This window comes from Cucurbita maxima, unplaced genomic scaffold (genome assembly GCF_002738345.1).
Source record: "Cucurbita maxima cultivar Rimu unplaced genomic scaffold, Cmax_1.0 Cma_Scf00010, whole genome shotgun sequence".
In the NCBI taxonomy this organism is placed as follows: domain Eukaryota; kingdom Viridiplantae; phylum Streptophyta; class Magnoliopsida; order Cucurbitales; family Cucurbitaceae; genus Cucurbita; species Cucurbita maxima.
The window spans coordinates 5,605,334-5,625,753 of record NW_019272026.1 but is presented as its reverse complement, the minus strand read 5'-3'; the positions used below and the strand labels follow the sequence as shown (position 1 = coordinate 5,625,753).

Here is a 20,420-nt window from a genome sequence, read left to right as displayed (position 1 = left end):
AACGCATGACTTTCACGACCCATAACATTAGCATGTATTTTTTAACGTTGAAATTATATAATTAGAGAACGAGAATTTTGATATATATTTTTAAACTTTATTATTATTTTCTTGTCGTTTTAGGATGATAGTGAAAGGCAAACCAAAATGAGAGATGGGTGGAGTCAATTGGGAGTAAGAAATGGAAAGCGAAAAATTCCCAAAAACCCAAATGGCATTTTCGTAATTTACAAATCATTAATTAAATTAACCCATTAATAGGTTAACTCCCTTCATTTTAGCTTAAACTGCACATCTCCATACTAATTAATTCAATAAATTAATATGTTTTAACGTATTGAATTATATATTCAACATAATATTTAAAAATGAAAATTTTAAACCTATACATATTATATTTGGAAGCCTTGTTTTTAAAGCTTATGTTATGAAATAATAATAATAATAATAAAAAAAAAGCCATATAAGTTTGAGATTTTATAAGCTATCATACTTAAAATATAAAAAGAAATATTATTTAGTTGAGTCATTTCATTCTCAAAAGGAAACAAAAAGATAGCCTTTTAGTTTTATTAGTTTATTATATGTAAGTAATGGAAATCCAATTTGTATCAGATTTCTGTACAATTTAAATTAATGTTTAATTTCTAATCCAAATAATATATTCAGCATTATTAACTTTTACGGCAAAAAGATTATATATATATATATATATTATTTGTGTAGGTATTAGATGGCTTGTTAAAGGTAAAAATTTTAAGTTCACACGGAAAAAAATAATAAATTTTTATTAAAACTTATGAACCAAATAAAAATTTTAAAATCAAATAAATACAGATTGGATTCGTAATTTAATGAAAGATTTGTTTAATAATCAAAAACAATAATGAAATGATATTAATATTATTGTATTGGCCGCATAACAAGGTATGAATAAAGATAGATTGAATGTATTTGAAATAATTCATATAAATAATACAAAATAATTGTTATTTGGTTGAATTAAGTATTTATTTAATTATTTCAAATGAAAATTTAATACGCACAAGACTATATAAATACTACGCCGAAAAATTATGGAGGAAGCAAACAGTGAAATGATGAAAGTAGGTTGGTCGTCGCCAGCGGGTGATGCAAAGGGCCAATTGTAGGGTGACACGCGTCCTTAAAAATGATGGTCAATTAAAGTTCTTCCCTTTTATTTTACAGGTCTTCACATGTTCCCCGCACCCCGAATTTACTTATTTTTTTTACCTTTATTTATTTATTTATTACTAATTTCTTACCTTTGTTTATTTATTTATTTTAGTGCAAAAAGAAAAGGAAGGTTGATGTAGATATGAGGGGACCAGCGTATAAGCGATGATTAATTTCATGTATTTATTTATATGAGATCTATAAATTTTATTTTCATACACCGGCGTAATCTCCCTCACAGTTCTCTCAACAGTTTAAAACACTAAACCAGTTTTCTCCCATCTTCTTCCCTATCTCCCCGCGGGAAAACTCTGTACTGGTTGTTCGATTTCCTTCCGGCAATGTTGCCGTCGCCGCCTGAGGTCTGACTCTGCCTCCGACTACAGTTCTTCTCGCCATGGCTCTCTCTGCCTCTGCGCCGCAGAGCCTGAAGCTTCGGATTCTCTCGTGCCTCACCAAGCTCTCCGACCGAGATACCTACTCCCTTGCTGCATCCGACCTTGAATCTATTGCTCAGAGTCTTGACGCGAATTCCTTACCGGTTTTCCTTTCATGTATATACTCCACTGATGCTTCGGATAAATCGCTGGTGAGGAAGCAATGCATTCGCCTCTTTGCTGTTCTGTCAGAGACTCATGGAAATTCTCTTTCTCCATACCTCTCGAAGATTCTCTCCAATATCACACGCCGGTTCCGCGATCCTGATTCGTCGGTCCGATCCGCGTGTGTTAACTCTGTAGCGACATTAGCTTCCAGTGTTACCAAATCGCCGTTTTCGACGTTTTTGAAGCCTTTAACTGATTCGCTTTTCACGGAGCAAGATTCTAATTCGCAGATCGGAGCGGCTCTGTGTTTGGCTTCGGCAATTGATTCTGCACCGGATCCGGATCCGGTTAAGCTCGGCAAGCTTTTGCCGAGGTTCGAGAAGCTTTTGAAATGCGATAGTTTCAAAGCAAAGTCGGCTCTCTTGACATTGATCGGGAGTGTTATTGGAGTTGATGGAGCTTTCGGTAATGGAGCTCTGAAAATTTTTGTCCCGTGCTTGGTTGCATTCCTTAGCAGTGAGGATTGGGCGGCGAGAAAATCTGCTGCGGAGGCGCTCGGTAAGCTAGCAGTCTTGGAGAGGGATGCTCTGGCGGAGTTCAAGGCTGGTTGCTTGAAAACGTTCGAGAGTAGGCGATTCGATAAGGTTTCAGTTTCTAATGGTTTTAAAAATATAATATATGAATCGAATTCAGATATTTGATATTGTTTTTCTAACCATTTTGATATAGGTTAAGGCTGTACGGGAGGTAATGAATCAGATGCTCGAGGCATGGAAGCAGATTCCTGATCTCTCGGATGAGGCGTCTGCGCCAGCTTATTCCCAAGCTTCCTCGAAAGGTAGCATGTTTTGTCATTATATTCTGTAAATGTTTTGCTAATTTCCTGCTTATCTGGTGAAATTGTTGACAGCCTTGTGATTTCTTCCATTTTGGTATTTTATTCTGTTCTAGAAATCGCAAGTGATGGACGTTATCCACCTGGATCCAAGAATAATTCTTCTGCTCGTCTTGACTCTCCTACCCCGAGGAAGAACGCCGGTCCAGTTTGTAGGTCTACACCGCCGGATGCCTCACCTGCGATGACAGCGAGAAGGAGAAGCCCTTTGAGTGCTGGTGACAAGAAAGCAAGTTTGTCAATGCTCCAAAAGGTTGAGCGTAAAAAGCGTCTGGACTGGAAAGTAGAAGTCTCTGCTAGGAAATCTCCCTCAGGAGAACTGAAGGAAAGAGATGAAAACATTCCGGATAGAAGGATTAGTGAAAACACCAAGATTACGAAACCAGAAACAAGACGGGCACTCTTCAATAAGATTTCTGACGATAATATGATTAAATTCGGTGGGCTCAGGTCTGGATCTCGCGTAGTTCCTTGTCCAGATGAGGGCCATGAGTCGACTGTTGTAACAAGTAATGCAACCGACGATCTGCACAGGAACCACAAAGACTCCGAAGAATTGCATTTGATCCGTAACCAGCTTAATCAAATAGAAAAGCAGCAATCCAGTCTTCTAGATATCCTCCAGGTTGGTACCAAATCCTGAAAACTGCACTTGGTCTGGAAGTTGAATTTATTTTCATTTCTTCATGCTTGATTCATGTCCTCAGTTAAGTTGATAAATCTTCAGAGGCAAATGCATGCTTCAATATTATAGATCGCTCGTAGGAAATCGGAACCATTAGAATACTGGAATATACAAATACACTCTAGTGCACTTCCTATAATCAGATTGGCATTTAGTCTGCAACAAAATCAATAGACAACAAGCACGTAGAACATGGAATCCAAATGAAATCTTCTAGCGCATAGTACATGGATAGAACAAGGTTGCTCCAATATGAGATATGTGAACTCTAGAGTACATACACGATCCAGTCTTACAAGATGGTTTGACCTCATCCTGCCACCGAAGCTTCAGAGATAAATCATAATTTCGACTACTATTATTTCAGCTGCTTGTCTCAGTTTATAAATCACTACAATTTCCTGCCAGTCAACGCATATCGCAGAAAGTATTTATTTATTTTATTGAATTACAAATTACTGTCCCTCTTCAAAATTGCGTTGTCTGTTACTGTTAGCGCTTGATTATTTGCAATGTTCAATATACTGATCACTCGATGCAATACCGTCTTCAAATTTTATCTATCTCACCTGTGTTTTTGTCTTATCTACCATTTAGAACTTCATTGGGAGTTCACAAAACGGAATGCGATCCTTGGAGACGCGTGTGCATGGTCTGGAACGGGCCTTGGATGAGATCTCATATGATCTGGCTGTATCAAGTGGAAGGATGTCTTATGCTAACACCCCCACAACTACATGTTGCCTGCTACCCGGAGCTGATTTTTTGAGCTCAAGGTTCTGGAAAAGAGCAGAGGGCAGACAGTCATCGTCAAAGTTCTCAACTCCCATTGGTGCAACTCCATTGGCTCCAATGCGCAGCAGATCAGGTGATCGCCATGGAGCTAATGTGGATGCTGGATTTATGACTCCAGAGAACCATAGGTTTCAGGTCCAGCGAAGGGGTGGCTTTATGGTGAATCCATTGGCTTTGAGACAAGGTGAACCCAGGGTTGTCTCAAATGCGGCACTTCCTTGAACAATTGGATCAGAAGGCACTAAAGAGTAATTTCTGAACTTAATTTGCTCGCTCTTTTCCATCTTTTCTTTCCTTCCCACATCATGTGTGGCTCCTTACCATGGCTGCTTGCCACTTGTGCGAGATGACCGGATATAGTATTTACTAAACTTCAAACCATTTTTGCTCTTTTTTGTTACAGGCTTGCTGCTATGAATTTTCTCATGCCTTTGCCTTGGGAATCTAAAGCATTCCTTTGGAACTCTCAAGTGATGCAGAAAGCAACTACCATGATTTATGTTGTCGAGGTAATGAATTCCGTTTTGGATTTAAAATATTCTCTGGTATGTCTAAACCAAGTGATCTGAAAAATTTCAGTGAGAAGTCCTACAAAATTTGAGTGAGCTGTCAAGTTAAGTTTATCCTTTTTCTTTTATTACCTTTTTTTTTGGAATTTGATTGAAATTGGAAAAAAAAAAAGGAGTATATTACCGAAATGCCAAATATCCTAATATAGAGAGGGTGATTATTGATATGTACATAGGAACCAGAAGACAAGGCCTTTTCACTCCCCTTTACACTTACTCTCCGGGGGGTGCGAGGTCTCTTCAATTGGTTGAAACATTTCTTGAAGTGAAAAAGAGTACAAATATCTGGTTGATGATTATGATGTTTTTCTATAATTTTTAGCCTTTTATACATACATTGAAAATTTTATATTACAGTATAATGGTGGGAGTAATTCGAGACCTGTAAGAAAGGTAATAGCAAATGTCATAATGCATTTAATCATTCTGATCACTTTAGTTTTTAATTCTCTCAACATCTAATCAAGACACTATGGATTACGATTTCTTCATATTTGTATTTGCATACATGCTTTTATTTAGTCACAAATTCCACCCTCTAATTTGATAGATTCACATAATAGAATAGTACACGTTACATACATTATTTAGTTTTGGATGAGAGAGGATGTTACATTTACATTACAAAGTTTGAGTTTGAAGTGTCACATCAAACTGATCTGAAAAGATGAGAGGATGTACTGCTTTTCCCGTTTCCACCTATCATTCGAAATCTTAACCCCAAGTAATATCAACCGTTAGATGCCAGTGAAAACTACAATTATTAGATATCTAACCTTTTTAATTATTACCTACAGTTGTAACGCTTATATTCAAACACAGCATATAAATTTCTAATTATTAAACTAGAATACTAATATGTATATCGTTACTCTAGTAATACTGGAATACAATTAAAGTTAGTTATGTTTGAAGTCTCTATTTTTTAGTGTTTAAAAAATATGGTTGAGTGGAAAAACAATATTTGTAAACAATTAAAAATTAATCCAAATAAACTCTTAAAGATGGTTTCACCCACAACCATGTCTCATATCCATCCATGAATGGCACACATATTCACGTCCTCATTTAAAACCAACCTAAAAAAGAGTTGGGATGTCTTTCCTCTCCCATCCTTATCCAGTTATGTACCGTACCGCACTACCAACAATCTGACCTAGAACTAGCTGTCAGAAAGTTCTTAAATGATTTCTTTCACATTCGCGAACAATATGCGATTCCTTCACAAGTTTCATTTCCCCCCACCAAAGTTTTCCCTTTCGGTTCGCATTCGCCCCCCACATTAAATAACCCTTTTCAACAAGTAGCCTATACAATACAATCTATGGCGTTGAGGATTTGATTACAATTCTGTTTGGCCCTAAATTTCAAAATATGCTGGTAGTAGTTACGTTTCCGAGCTTGGAGAAATGGTTTAATATAAAGGTTTTTGGGGAGAATGAAAGAGAGTTGAGAGTTTTTTTTTTTTTTTTTTTTTTTTTTTTTTTTTTTTTTTTTTTTTTTTTTTTTTTTTTTTTTTTTTTTNGAGAGAAAAAAGGAGGGGAAAATCCACACAAGATATAAATAATATAGAATTATTAAATTTTAACCCAAAATTTGAAGGAACATCAAATGTAACTTGCCATTTTACCTTAGTTCAAATCATTTCTTCCCCATTGTCGCATACAGTGACTTCGTCAATACAATGCTATTCTGTCATGATACGCAATGCACCCAATTCATAAACATTTCAGAAATATAATGGGAAGGCGGTTGCATAGGGATAAGGCCTCACAACCCCCGTTCATACGTAGGTTTTTAACTATCATACGCTATATTAAAGAAACCTACTTCAAAAAAACAAGAAACCAATCTTCATATTCAGATCCTACAGCTCAGTCACATGATCAGCATTTTTAGATCCATAACATTTCAGAGAAAATTATATTGTTTCTTCACCTTCAAGTTGAACCATTCAATTTGAAGTATGCAACTTATCAATCAAAATTTTACATTACGCTACAATAATATCCTAACCATTTCCAATTCAAATAATAATTAAAAAAAAAAAACAAGTCATAGAAAATGCAAGTAACTATAAGTCTATAAATTCATCTAATTGCAAGTCAGGGTTAAAAATGAGAGGTCAGAAAGCAAAAAAGTAAAGTTTCCATAACGCATGATTAAAGGTAAAAACTACTTACCACCATTTCTGTAACAACAGAGCAGCAATGATCCGTGATATAAAAGAACACAAGGCAATTGCAGAGGCATGCTCTACGAACAATATTTTGAAGGCCTTGTGGTCTGCCACTAACTTTGCCGCCAAACGGGGGAAAGATGCTCACTTTAGGCTGAAAAGTTCGACCACTCATAAAAAATTATTACCTTTCTTAAGTTTCATCTTTCGTGATGTTCTATGAAAAGATTCTATTCTAACACATGAAAGTAATATTTTTAAATGCACTATTTTCATACTTGTTAAGGAATTAAAACTTGTAAATGTATTTTTCACTATATAGTCAAATGTTATGAAAAAATGAAGAGTACTATTAATAATTAGTTAAAAGAAACTTTCACTAATTTAAAAGAATTGTCAAATACACTCTAATTCAAACCTGTGATCTTGCACTCTTATCTTCTTACTTGCATAAAGGCGTCAAATCTGAAACTAAGGAAAAATTCCCAAAAACTTCACCAATTTCTTAACACAAGAAAACNACACTTTTGACAGCTAAAAAGCTATAGTGGGCAGTTTATATCTTCAATTCTATAAAGAGGGACACAATGAGGGAAAAGGCAGAGAGATGTTAAAGAAAAGTTTACCATAAGGCTGGGATGAAAAAAATAAAGAAAAGTTTAGATAAAAAAAGGATAATTAGTTTCTTCCCCCATAAGGGATTTACAAAAAAAAAAAAAAAAAAAAAAAAAAAAAAAAAAAAAAAAAAAAAAAAAAAAAAAAAAAAAAAAAAAAAAAAAAAAAAAAAAAAAAAAAAAAAAAAAAAAAAAAAAAAAAAAAAAAAAAAAAAGGCATCCAAATTAGAGTTAATCACAAAGTGGAGATTTAGTCACAGGAACAATTGAAAAGGGAATAGGAAAACTAGGAGGAACATTGAAATGTTGCCAATTTATAGAATCTATCCCTATCATGGTAAATCAAATAATTTTTTTCAAGCCATTAACTCCTAGTAATTGCTCTGAGGGCATTCCTCCATATAATCTCTGTCTTTCATCTGAAGTTGGTTCCACACAGAAGCAACTTCAAACTATCCTCAACAGAGAAATAAAGAGCCCAAGATAAGTCAACAGAAAGGAAAAAGAGATTTCCTATGCTGAAGGAGGAGAAGAAACAAGTAAATGGCTTTGTGTTTCTCTACTTTCCTATATAGAGAAGCACCACTTGATTGTAAGGCCATTAATGGACAACTTCCTTATAGTCCCTCCATTGTGTAGCCGTTCAAGAGTCAATAAACATTGCCCAATAGAAAACTTTAACATTTTTCAGCACTCCCAACTTTCCAAATTGAGAGTGCTAGATTTTGGAGGAGCAAGGCAATGGTAGCTGTTAATCTTGAGAAAAGTAAATTAATAAAAGATAACCTCCTCATATCACCTTGGACCATAGCCTTTAACAGCTCCAATATGCAGCAAAATTCCTTAATCTCCAACTTCCTCAAATTCCTCCTGTTCAAATTTTCTGGGATATAGCAGTTTTCTCCTAGAACTAAGTAATCGTAGCATCCGATTAGAGTTCTACAGCGGAACTAAGTAATTTCTGCATTGAACCTCTGCTACTAAACCACCTATAAATAAAAGCTAAGTACCTTTTTTTTTTAAAACTCAATTCAGTTGACTATATATGGGTAGCCATTCCCACCTTCTCACCACCCTCCAAGAGAAGTCCTCTTTTTCCTTTCCAATGTAAGTCCCCACGCTCATCGGAATTGGAAGATAGACATAAAGAAGGTAAGCAAGCTATCGAAAACGAAGTTTGAAAGTTTCAACCCTCATTTGACGGATAATTTAGCAATGCGATTGGAAGGATGGTCTCTTTGCGGATTCAAAAACTTGGGGGGTGGGAGGAAAAAAAGCTCTGTTCTAATGATAGAAAAGGGAGAAGCAGCTACAGGTAGCTACAATTATTGCATACAGTTACCTTCAAGATTTAAACACGATGACTAAAAGACCATTTAGAATTCACTACGACACTATAAATTCACAACCTGGAGTTTCTAATTCCCAAGTGTTGCATGTTTCTAATTAAGCAAAATCCAACTTTGGAGCGTGTCCACCAAGTTTTGTCCCAAAAAATTGAACTGAATGCTGACTTAGCAAATTGATTGCCCAATATGATGATGGATCAAAATAATCTGACGAGGTGAATAAATTTAAGAAAAGGTCCGAACGTGGCCAAATTATCTGATGAGCAACAGATTTTTTGTGCGAGAGTGTCTTGAGATAATTTGACTAGAGACTCAAAGTAAAAACAAAATGGTCTGTAAGGCTCATAAGTTTCATCGTGCTTATAATGGACAGTTCATTCCATTCGTGGCACCCAATTAGGAAGAGCATATTTCCAGCTCAGTATTCAAGTGGTTTCCAGCGACATCAAGTTTCATATTATATTAATAACTCAATATATAGTTTTAAGGTAATAAATTGTAGTGGCGCAATAAATTTTCAATAACGATAAATAACCAACCTGATGTGCAAAATGTGCTGGTTGCCGACTATCTTTAGATAATTCAACCATGAAGCTTCAATTTTAAGTCTCTTCCAAACCATTCCTTTGCTCCTCATCTTCCTCTTTAAATGCTCTCGTTACGAGATGAATTACCGTCTGAATTAACTGGCAAGTCTTTGTGCTTTCTACAAATTGCGTGCTTAAGAGCGTAAATATTTATAGGTTGCCTGTGGTAGTCATTCATTCAAATGAGAAGCAGACCTTTCAAACTAAGATAACAAGCCTTTAACAGTTTCGGTATCACTTTCGCAAGCCGGAGTCAAAAGGTTGAAGGACAAAATTTCCGGGCTGCGCATGTCCAACTCAACTACGACCACATCGTCATTTGTTGAGAAGCATGCATTCCAATATCACTTTCAGCATCTTCATGTATTGTAAACACTTCATCCTTTTCCGATAGAACACTCAAAATTAACGGAATTAAACAATGTTTCTGACTATCAATTTCATTCATGATTGGTAAACTCTCTCCAGGTTGATTAGAGTTGTCTACAAACGGAATTCCAGATCAATGAAGAACCGGTGCAGGATGTGTGTCCATGGCCTCACTAGTGAAGAACATGCTTTGGAGTTTGGAGAGCTCTTCTTTTCTGTAGCTTCTCCATGTTCTGGAAACTGGCATAATACTGTTACCTTCACCTGCATATTTTCGATATGTCCGAAATCTTCTTAGCGGAAGGTATATGTATTGCTTCAGCCTTTTCATCTCACATGGACAATGCAACTTTTCATCTGTTGAAGGTATTGTGCAAATCCTGTCGATAATTTTATTTTCTCTAGTTCCGTTCTTCTGAGTATCATTATCGTGATCATCATCAAGAAAGAATCATCTACTGGCTTTCCACTGTTAATAATGGAATTTTGGAGAAATAAAAGACTGATACTCCGTATAATTCTGATAGACACTGAAAAAATGACCTGTTTAGAAGAGAATATTCTATCCTATGTTTCAGTATTCTTTATATTTTCTGAAAAGTCACTCTGATAACAGTATAATCTGTCTGCACCACTTTCATATTAATATCAACACACACGTTTTGTCATGTCGCTTAGGTCTTCTCATCTCTTCTGCCATGTATTTCATGGTAGGCATCCATTTTAAAGGTTCTGATTCTTTGCCTCCTCTTTTAATGAAGGCAAAGTCAGTATCACTGGTGCTTTTAAGCTTGCACTTAACTGACATGTCCATTTCACAAGCAATGAGCTGCTGTTCCAGAGGAGAACCACTTAAAATAACCGTGGACTCACCATAAACAAGAGAGTTCAGAGGCCGTAATGTCATGTCTTTCTTAGTAGCAATATGTCCTGCTGATTTTTTTCTCATTTAAGTATGTTGATTCCTGTGCATTACTTTATCCAATCTATCCTGAATTTCTCGCAACTCTTATCCAATATCTTTGACCTTCGCTACAACTTCTGCTTCTCGAATCTGAGCCCAGAGTTATCGCATCTCGCTTTCTCCAACCTGCAATGGAAGAAAATTACAACTCTACGGTTGTTCGTCTAGTAAAGGAAAACAATGCTGAAGGAAGACAGAACTAAAGGTTTGAATTAGAATCGTTTACTAACTAAATAACTTGAGAGTATTTGATTTTATAAATTGTAAAAGAATGTTCTCATTGGCTTAAAATGTAGCAAACTAACTGAAACTAAGCGGCACAGCTGTAATAGAGTAAATTATAATAGAAAAATTGTCGAGTATAACACAAGGATCACAACGATCGGTGCTAAACAAACGATCTCTTCTAAGCAATGGACAGTGTAAAAGAAGAAAGAAAAAGGAACTCCGAACAATATTTTCACGAAAATCAACACCAGAATACCTTTAGTCCCCGAAACCATGATCTGCGCCGCCGCTTCTTTTGCTGCATTGAGGTATACTTCCGCATAAACCGTCTCCAAGGCCGTCGATATCTAAACATCCATTAACCAACAAGATTACACTTCGAAAACGAAAAAGACAAACAGAATCAAACATTCCGGATAGAGGAAAAGAATCAAAGGCGAAGGAAACAAGCAATGTTTTCTTTAATGTAAAGATAAACAGAAAAAATACCTCGGAATCGCCCACTATTGAGACTTTTCCAGAGATTTTACGACGGAAATTTAGATGCAGAAGACGAAGTGATGAATTTGAGAGGCAAATAAAATCCTTCTCTTATACGATTTTACTAAATTACCCTTATCGAATCTAATAATCACGTGCCTGAGGGAGCCCTAAAATCGTCAATTCGGTCTCTTTCATATCTTTTGGCGCCGTACGCGCGCCATGAGATTGGCTCCATCACCTGCCGTTGGATCGTTGGTGTGGTCAAAGTTTATTAGCACGTGGGAGAAATACCGCACGTGTTGCTGAAATTTTAAAATAATTAAGGTAGATAAAATATTACTTTGATCCTTTCGTTCGGAACTTATTATTTAGATTGATTATTAGTTTTTTTTATTTTATTATTAATAGTTGTTAGAATAACTAAAACCGAAAATTTAATGTTTTAATAATTAAATATATTTCAACCAGCATAAATCTATATTTTCGATACTAAGTTATATGCACGGAAGAATTTCCTAATTTATAATCCAACGAGCTACAAAGACGTCACCAATATTTAATATTAAATTCCTTTTTAAAAATAAAAAATAAAAACTTGAAATTTTATACTCCTCCAATTTCGTACCACTCTTTTATTTATTTATTTAATTCCAACTTTATAAAATTAACTGAGTTTAACTTATAAATATAAAATTAAAACAATAAAGTAATTTCAAGAAGTACAACATTTGGAGTGTGGATTTAGAATAATTGAGGTCAAGAATTAAATATTGTGCCAGCTGTAAAACATAAGATGAGGACACTATATGCATATTAATTATTATTCTCAGTTCGGTTTTTTTCTTTCTTTAATTTATTTTATTTGAAAGAGAGCTCCTTGAGATTTGTGAAGAGATACCAAATGTTGATGGATTGGAGTTCGCAGATTAGATAATTATTATTATTATTATTATTATAAACTTATAATATTCATAATCCTATTATTAAATGTTATTTCTGATTCGTATTTTTACTTATTTAAAAATTAAACTTTATATATGTGTGTGTATGTATATAATGCAATTATAAAACATTTAAACTAGATTTATTGATAATTCCTAAATAGTTTATTTCAAAATTTATAGAGAACATAATAGATTTTTCCTTTAAAAATTAATGGTGATTTATTAAAATTATGTAATTAAATTTAGACATTTGAAAATATCAAATTAAAATAGGAAAAAACAGTATTATAGCCATTTTTTAAAAATTATTTTCTGCAAATAATTAATATTTACACGTGAAATTATATATATGTCAAGAAAATGTTATCAAATTTAAAAAATACAACAACTTCGATTGGAATCTTATTGGAAATATTCGGTTTTTTACTTTTATTTACATTTAAATTATTTTGTACTTTAATATTTAAAATATTGGAACTTGCGTTTGACCTAACAAACAAATAATAAATGAAATTAGTGGGTTTCAATTGACCCATAAAAAATGATGGGTTGGTTAAGGGTCCCACTCGGAGCCCAAGCCAGATAGGAAGATAACATTAATAATGCTTATGCAAAATGGAATGTTTTGTTATCGTTTGATATCTCACAATCCACTCTATTAAAAGTCAGCATCTTCGTTGGCACCCGAACTTCGATATCATTTGGCTAGCGAGTCCACCTCTTTGGGGTTAATATTCTCGTTTCATTTGAGAATCAATAGGTGAAATCAAAGGTTCAGTCAGTCGCTTCGCTTAATCTCATTTGACTCTCCTCGACGGTAAAGTCTCATTCATCGATAGTCTTGACTTACAGTTCACTCTCATTCATCTTTAGTTGAGTCTTACAGGTCAGAGAATAAATAGCATATAGGGGGGAAGGAGCTTATCTCTCTTTCTTTCCTTCCTTCCTGTTCCGTCTCATTCATCGAGAGTGTTTACAGGAGAATTCTTGTTTCATTTTCTTCTCCATTCATTTCTTCTTTCACTGTAAAGTCTCATTAATAAGGAGTTTCTGCTTTCCTTTCTTTTTCAGGTTCAGGTTCAGTAGCTCTCGATTCAGGTTCCTGTTCAATGTTTTGATCTGATATCATTTGTAACAATTTAAGTCAACCGCTAACAAATATTTTCCGTTTTGGCCCATCACGTATTGTCATTAGCCTCACGCTTTTAAAACGCGTCTATTAGGGAGTATTTTCACACTTTTCAACCAAGGTTTTTCCATCTCCATTTCATATCTCAACTAATTTTTATCATTTTTATTCAATTATGCACAATATCGATAGAAACTCAAAATTTTGAATCAAACAAAATCCATCTATATTCTCAACGAATCAAAGTTCAAGTTACAATTTGACGAGGTATCGTACACAAAAACGGTGAAATTTAAAACGAAAAAATGAATATATTTTGGTTCGAGAAAGAAGAAGAAGAAGAAGAAGAAGAAGCCAAAAAAGGGTAAAGATTGAGAATGAGTGAATGAAAATGATGGGTGAGCATATTGGAGGGCGTAGCAGAGGCCACCATACACAACATTATCATATTATGCGATGCATCACATCCCTTCACCCTTCAATTTCACTTATTATATTATTCTCATCCCCTTTTTCCCATTTGATTTGAATCGAATATGCCAATCCCACACCCACGCTCCACACTTTCCCTGGGCTTTTCATAACCCCCCAAAAAATATCCGAAAATAATAATAATAATAATATTAATATTAATAATAAAAATCCAACCGAATCAATTTGATTCAATTTTGATGTATCTAATTTTTTAGATTTTATAAATTTAAATATTTTGTGTATTATTTTTCTGTTTAAATTTTTTATATGGTGAAATTGTATTCCAATAATATGGAATTGAGTGGTTAACAATAAGATGCCTGAAGCCTTTTGTGCTTATGATTAAATTTAAAAAGGTACAATAAATTTGATGTTGTAAGGTTAGGGGATTTAATTATTGAATTATGAGATTTAATTTAACATATATTAAATATTCAAAAGGTTTTATTATCTCCCTTTCATCAATAAATGAGTTACTTTATTGCAAGTTTACTCTACCTCTATTTTTTAAGTAATTAGAGATTCATTTAAATTTTTATTCAATATAAAATATAATTTTATAACTAACCTATCTTAATCTTCCATAACACCTTTAAATTCACTTAGTTAGTATCACAATTAAAAATTTATGAAGGGTAGCTGCATAATAAAATTACGAAAATATTTTTAATTATATTAATATGAATATTTTTGAAATATAAAGACATTTTTTTTTTATTAATTTAGTCAAAATAAAATTACCACGTTTTATCCTGAGGCGTGTCTGCACCGACCTCCACGTGCCGCGTGTGGCACCTTGAGCTTCATCTGTTTGTTCTGCCTCTATATATACACATGCTTCTCTCTGCGGTTACCTTCCTCCTCCATATCCGACACGCTTCCTTCTTCACTTGTATACTTCTGCGAACCCTCTCGCCGTCAAAACTGTCGTCGTTGTCGTTTCCATTTGATCATGCGAAGCACTGCTGCCGCCGTCAACGAATCCCCCGCTGCCGAGACCTGTGGCGGCGGTCCTGGTGAGATCATGCTGTTTGGTGTCAGAGTAGTGGTGGATTCGATGAGGAAGAGCGTGAGTTTGAACAATCTGTCGCAGTACGAGCAACCTCATGAAGCCGCCGATGTAATCACTAACGACAGCAAGAACGACCTCGTTTCCGTCAATAACAAAGATGATGTTGCCGCTGGTTATGCCTCTGCAGATGATGCTGTTCCCAACGCCCGGGGGAACCGCGAGCGTGAGCGCAAGCGAGGTTCGATTGGGATCGGATCTCCGATCGCTTTTGATTTCTGCTTCTCTTGTTGATTCGTATCAATTTCTTCTGGTTTCTGGTTCCTTTTTCCCTGATTCCTATGGTTTCTTTAGATTCAATTTTTCGATCTAGTTAATTGAGTACTAGAGCAACTCTGTTTTATGATGAGCGTACGGAAAGATGCTGGAGTTTGCGTTTTGAATTTCTGTATCTCTGATTTTGTGTTTATGTTGACGAATTTCTTGTGTGAATGGAAAATAGGCGTGCCTTGGACTGAGGAAGAGCACAAACTATTTTTGGTTGGACTGCAACAAGTAGGGAAGGGGGATTGGAGAGGAATTTCTAGGAACTTTGTGAAGACTCGCACCCCAACTCAGGTCGCTAGCCACGCTCAGAAATACTTTCTTCGCCGGAGCAATCTAAATCGCCGTCGCCGTAGATCTAGTCTTTTCGATATCACGACGGACACGGTAACTTACGAATGCTTGCCATTCAATTACTATATTCCATTTGTTTGATTGTTAAATCTGATTACTCATATAGGATTCCTGATCCTGAATTTTTCGACGATCTAGCAGAACTTGGTTGTTGATTGGGAGTCAACTAGGTGGTTGGATAACTTAACTAATTATTTGGGCGATTGACGAAATCCATGAGGAATTACTCTCTATGACGATGGATCTAAGATTTATTTTAGTCTGCATTTTCTTAGAGACGAACGTTGACCTTTAAAATACCAAATTGCTTAAATGATTTCCATATGTCTAGCTTCTGCTGTTTAATTGACCAATGAAAGACATGACTTTTCTATCTCATAACCTCTATCTGTCTCTTACCAACCCTGAAAAGTTTGATTTTCACGCTAACTCTGATTTTTCCTTTCCTTTCGTGTTAGGTCACGGCAGCTCCAATGGTTGAAGAGCCAGCGCAGCGTCAAGAAATTGCCTCTCAATCCCATTCCTTTATTCCATCACCCCCACCTGAAATTTCTAAGCACAATGTAATTCCAGTAGAGCAAAATTTGCCATTTTCGTTTGGACCAGCACCATTAGCCACCACTCTAACCAAGAATCTGATGGAAAAGTGTGGTCCTGGAGAAGTGAACACAGAAAGTGATGGATCACTGAAGCTGGGCCTCAAGGATTCCATCTTTCCCTCTAATCAAAATCCAAACTCAACTGGTTTGAACTTGAATTCAAACTCAGCAATGGAGTCATCAGCTTTGTCTCTTCGCCTTTCCTTAACATCTGACCAGAGAGAGGCTTCATCAAGACACTCAACTTTCCAGGCCATGCCAAGTTTCAATAATGGTGAGGGCATCATAAGTGCAGCCTAATGATTTACAGACCGGGGAGAAGTTATTGACAATTAGAGGGAACGTGGCTAGAGACGACAGAAGTTATTAGGTGACTGAATCTGATCCTATCCAGTGCAGACCCGGAAAAAGGGGGTTGCTCCATGTTTTTGATGGCATCTATGTTATCTAGATTCTTGATGATTTGCTGTTCTTGTCGGTAGCTGATACTGACTGAATAATGACACTGTTCTCTGTTAGAAATGACTGTATTTTGGTGGGTCTGGTCTCTTGTGGGTATGCTTTTAGTTTGAAGGATGGAATATCCAAGTTGGATAAAATGGGTGGTTGCGATACTGTGAAAGAAGCGGGGGAGGAGGCAAAATTCCCCTGTTTCTGTATCTTCGATTATTATTTTTTTTTTTTGTCAACGTTTGAAAGGAATCTCTAAGATCTCCACATCCACAGTGATGGATCATGATGGGTGTTGCGTGTCTGAGGCCGTGTATTTGTATATGTGGTATGGGTTCTCTTCGTCTTATCGTCCACAGCCTTCATTGGATGTAAAAACTCATGTAATACACTCGGAGTTTTTCATTTCCAAACTTCTCAACACTTCTCAACCTAGTTTAAATCCATTGAATTAACCATAATTGATTGTTTATTTTGAGGTAAGATGGATATTTCTAGAGAAGAAAAATTGTAGGATTTGAATGAATGACATTTAAGTAATAGGTAGTAGAGCCGTATTGAATCTTATTCAAATCCTATACAGCCTATGATACCTCTTTTTGCATGTGCTATGTCTATCTCTTTGTACTTTTAAAATCTTATCTTCTTATCTTTGACAATTTTCAATTCCAGCTTTAATGACCTTTTTAGAAAAAAAATGTTCCGAGTCTATCACGAAAATGAAATAAATATGTGACGATTAGTCACTTAATGCAAGCGATTACATGAGCTGTTATGTTCTTTTGTCCCTTTCCATGTTTAACAAATTTCATAATCCCAGTCGAGAGAAAAATGAAACATCCTTGATGTGAACACTTCTTTCTAGTAGACATGTTTTCCCATATTTTAAAAAACCTTGAGGAGAAGCTCAAAAGAGAAAGCCCAAAGAGACAATATCCGCAAACATTACATCATGAATTTTAATTTTATCACGAGTTCAACTTTTCAAACGATATCTCAATAATTTACCCTGCCAAGAGGGAACTAGTATGCTAAAAAGAATGAACCTATGGAGAAATATACTAACAAGAGACCATCCAGAGGTTGTACACTAAAGGGGCATATATATATATATATATGATGAATTCGAATAGATAACTAGTGACCAGAAGTGTAAAACAACTTGAATTTAAACACTAAAGAGAGAATATTTGTAAAGAAATTGAGTTCCAATCCAATACGTTTTTGATCACAGGTGAGACATGGAAAGAACTTGGAAGTCTAGAAGCCAGATTTCAACAACACACACATTTGAAAGTATCTGAAGGATTGCAAGTCACTGAGCTGTGGAATGAGCAATAATTTAATGGCAGTATAGTGTACTGATGTACAATTGCATTTGCCAGTATAGTGAGAGAACTCCATGGTCAGCATCATTCTATCCAGAGGATGAAAGCCAAGGGTTAGGCGCAACGTACGAATATCCCTGGAAGTGTCCACCATCGGTTGGCGTCGGAGCTGGTGAGTCGTCTGGAGGCATTGCTGTCCAACAATGATCGAAATTTGCTGTGCAGTCATTTCCATTGACATCCGGTTTGAACTTTGGTTGCAGCTCCCTACTTTCCAGTTTCTTCCAGTTCACAGGTCGAAACCATTTGTGTTTTTTTATCTCGTCCCCTCCATTGGGTCCGCTGCCTAATCGTGTAGAAGGCTCTTTTTGTAACAGCTGCGAGCAACAACAATTCCAATTATCGTTCATGATCGTCGTAAAAAGAAAGACGACAACAGATAAAAATGGAGCTCTAAGCTTACCCCTCTGAGGAGAGAGTGAGCTTCTGTGCTCAGGTATGGTGGAAGCTTCACTTTCTCTTTGATTATTCTTTCTTGAAGCTTCTTTCTATTAGCGTGCGTGAACGGTGGCTGCAAATCGTGAAATAGAACAACAGTAAAAATGGCGGAACTGTTAAAGTTTAGCAACCAGAGGCAGTTTTGGATAAAGAACACAAGCATTAGATTGTAAAAATGAATCACTGAATTCAGATAGCCACAAAAGAAACTAGTTTTACTGGTTCCTGAAATTCCTTTAATTCTTGCGATTGAATGAATGAATGAATGAATGAATGAATTTCATGTACCTGGCCACTAAGCATTTCATACAAGAGGACTCCAACGCTCCACCAATCAGCATCTTTGTTGTGACCTTTAGAAAGCAAGATCTCTGGAGCCATATACTCTGTTGTTCCACACATCGAATTAGACCGACTCGATATCTCGATTTCCTTGGCCAGTCCAAAATCTGTAAGCACTACCTGTATAAACATTCAAGATTCAGGCACACAGGAAGAATAACTCATTAGTACAAGTCAAGCGTGCTTGACATTACATGCCCATCAGCATCCATAAGAATGTTCTCAGGCTTGAGATCACGGTGCACAATGCCACAGCTATGAAGATGCGAAACGGCCGAAACGATCTCGGCTGCATAGATCCTTGCCTGATCCTCACTAATCAAAAAGGACCCATGATCCATATCAATTGGAGCTCGTAAAATATCATGATTGGTAACAGAATACAAGCTTTTTAACTGAGATTGGAGGGTACCTGAAGATTCCCTGCCTGTACAGATGGAAAAAGAGATGCCCTCCATTTATGAAATCAAGAATCAAGTACAGTTTTGATTTGGTCTGCAAATACAGAACGCAGTGGATGATCAAAGATAAACTACTTGGCAAATTCACACAGCTATAATTTATCATCTGAAGTTGCTCTAAGCTTAATACAATCCTATCAGTTTGAGCAATGAATGAAGAGAAAGGAGATGTTTGAGGACCTGGAAAGAGTAGCGGAGCTGAACAATGAAAGGATGAGCAACTTTTGTGAGAATATCTCTCTCAGCCTTCATATAGTCCACATGATTCTTCTTTATGATGGTATCCTTCCTCATCACTTTCATAGCATAAATCCCATCATTATTAGAGCCGTTTCCTTTACAATCCCCTTTCTTCCTCACCAAAAATACCTTCCCAAACGCCCCTTTTCCCACCACTCGAAGAATATCAAAATCCGCAACTCCAATCTTCCCCTGTGTCTTCTCTCCACCACCACTTTCACTCTCATCCGCCTCCTTCATCTCCTCTTGAGCTCCATTGCGAATCGAGATTTCTAGGTCATCTTCTTCCTCTTCCTCTTCCTCCTCCTCGCTCTGTGGATCGACTTCTCGGAAAAATGGAAAGGAAGACGGAGGAGTTAACCGGGGAGATGGACCCACAAATGAGTGAGATCTGTTGTGAATGACCTCTGGTTGTTGTTCGTGGTGTTGTGGGTCCGCCGGAAAACATGACGAGGAGGGATTTGTGGGGCCAAATACGTCGGAGAAATCGAAGTCGGCTGTGGATGAAGGAGGAGGAGGAGAAGAAGAAGGAGACGAAGAAGGGATGGTTAGCTTCGTGAGACTGGCCACAAGAAGGGAGTGCATGTTTTTGTGACGGTTCGATGCGGACACCATTGTGGCTAGAGAATCCGATCGAGGAATGGAACCCTTGAAGGCGAATAAGATCGACAAATTTGCAAAGCCAGCCGTGAATTTCTTCTGGGCGGGCTGAGAACTTAAGAATCACATCGTAAAAAAAGGAGATAGATCGGGAATGAATAAGATCAAATGCGTTGGAGAAAAAACAAGGAGAAAAAAAAAAAAAAAAA

At 36.2% G+C, this 20,420-nt stretch overlaps 3 protein-coding genes and 1 long non-coding RNA gene across 8 annotated transcripts; 2 read left to right on the top strand and 2 right to left on the bottom strand.

Annotated features, from left to right (window-relative positions):
• Window positions 1–1,406: 1,406 nt before the first annotated feature.
• LOC111485619 (TORTIFOLIA1-like protein 3) lies at window positions 1,407–4,951 on the top strand. Of its 2 annotated transcripts, none has more exons than XM_023132583.1 (5): window positions 1,407–2,386; window positions 2,472–2,580; window positions 2,694–3,262; window positions 3,920–4,355; window positions 4,521–4,951. In XM_023132583.1, exons 1-4 carry the CDS (start codon window positions 1,595–1,597, stop codon window positions 4,337–4,339), a joined length of 1,890 nt encoding a protein of 629 aa, XP_022988351.1. In that variant the 5' UTR covers window positions 1,407–1,594; the 3' UTR covers window positions 4,340–4,355; window positions 4,521–4,951. The 2 variants fall into 2 exon arrangements, with proteins under 2 accessions (XP_022988351.1, XP_022988352.1); XM_023132584.1 differs by having other exon boundaries at window positions 3,920–4,365.
• A 151-nt stretch (window positions 4,952–5,102) lies between these two features.
• LOC111485672 lies at window positions 5,103–11,514 on the bottom strand. Of its 4 annotated transcripts, none has more exons than XR_002718700.1 (5): window positions 11,466–11,514; window positions 11,233–11,323; window positions 9,368–10,874; window positions 6,317–7,019; window positions 5,103–5,399 (listed from the first exon to the last, which is right to left on the bottom strand). It is a non-coding gene; the product is annotated as an uncharacterized LOC111485672 (long non-coding RNA). The 4 variants fall into 4 exon arrangements; XR_002718701.1 differs by lacking the exon at window positions 5,103–5,399 and having other exon boundaries at window positions 6,234–6,515; window positions 6,870–7,019; XR_002718702.1 differs by lacking the exon at window positions 5,103–5,399 and having other exon boundaries at window positions 6,234–6,378; window positions 6,870–7,019.
• Window positions 11,515–14,853: 3,339 nt separating this feature from the next.
• LOC111485656 (transcription factor MYB1R1-like) lies at window positions 14,854–17,155 on the top strand. Its single transcript, XM_023132635.1, has 3 exons — window positions 14,854–15,256; window positions 15,518–15,726; window positions 16,152–17,155. The coding sequence occupies exons 1-3, from the start codon at window positions 14,959–14,961 to the stop codon at window positions 16,590–16,592; spliced, it is 948 nt and encodes a 315-aa protein (XP_022988403.1). The 5' UTR covers window positions 14,854–14,958; the 3' UTR covers window positions 16,593–17,155.
• A 728-nt stretch (window positions 17,156–17,883) lies between these two features.
• On the bottom strand, window positions 17,884–20,414 carry LOC111485634 (serine/threonine-protein kinase AtPK2/AtPK19-like). The gene is made up of 6 exons (XM_023132607.1): window positions 19,552–20,414; window positions 19,323–19,405; window positions 19,105–19,225; window positions 18,857–19,030; window positions 18,534–18,641; window positions 17,884–18,447 (listed from the first exon to the last, which is right to left on the bottom strand). The coding sequence occupies exons 1-6, from the start codon at window positions 20,224–20,226 to the stop codon at window positions 18,160–18,162; spliced, it is 1,449 nt and encodes a 482-aa protein (XP_022988375.1). The 5' UTR covers window positions 20,227–20,414; the 3' UTR covers window positions 17,884–18,159.
• Between the last annotated feature and the right edge of the window lie 6 nt (window positions 20,415–20,420).

What these genes read in the sequence shown, in the direction of transcription:
- LOC111485634 (XM_023132607.1), bottom strand. Translation starts at nt 20,226, where the DNA reads ATGGTGTCCGCATCGAACCGTCACAAAAACATGCACTCCCTTCTTGTG. An exon ending in AGCTCCGCTACTCTTTCCAG is followed by an intron (nt 19,406 to 19,551) that starts GTCCTCAAACAT and finishes CTGTATTTGCAG; the next exon opens with ACCAAATCAAAACTGTACTT. An exon ending in ATGAAATGCTTAGTGGCCAG is followed by an intron (nt 18,642 to 18,856) that starts GTACATGAAATT and finishes CACGATTTGCAG; the next exon opens with CCACCGTTCACGCACGCTAA.
- LOC111485656 (XM_023132635.1), top strand. Translation starts at nt 14,959, where the DNA reads ATGCGAAGCACTGCTGCCGCCGTCAACGAATCCCCCGCTGCCGAGACC. An exon ending in CGAGCGTGAGCGCAAGCGAG is followed by an intron (nt 15,257 to 15,517) that starts GTTCGATTGGGA and finishes AATGGAAAATAG; the next exon opens with GCGTGCCTTGGACTGAGGAA. An exon ending in TCGATATCACGACGGACACG is followed by an intron (nt 15,727 to 16,151) that starts GTAACTTACGAA and finishes CTTTCGTGTTAG; the next exon opens with GTCACGGCAGCTCCAATGGT.
- LOC111485619 (XM_023132583.1), top strand. Translation starts at nt 1,595, where the DNA reads ATGGCTCTCTCTGCCTCTGCGCCGCAGAGCCTGAAGCTTCGGATTCTC. An exon ending in AGAGTAGGCGATTCGATAAG is followed by an intron (nt 2,387 to 2,471) that starts GTTTCAGTTTCT and finishes ATTTTGATATAG; the next exon opens with GTTAAGGCTGTACGGGAGGT. An exon ending in TTCCCAAGCTTCCTCGAAAG is followed by an intron (nt 2,581 to 2,693) that starts GTAGCATGTTTT and finishes ATTCTGTTCTAG; the next exon opens with AAATCGCAAGTGATGGACGT.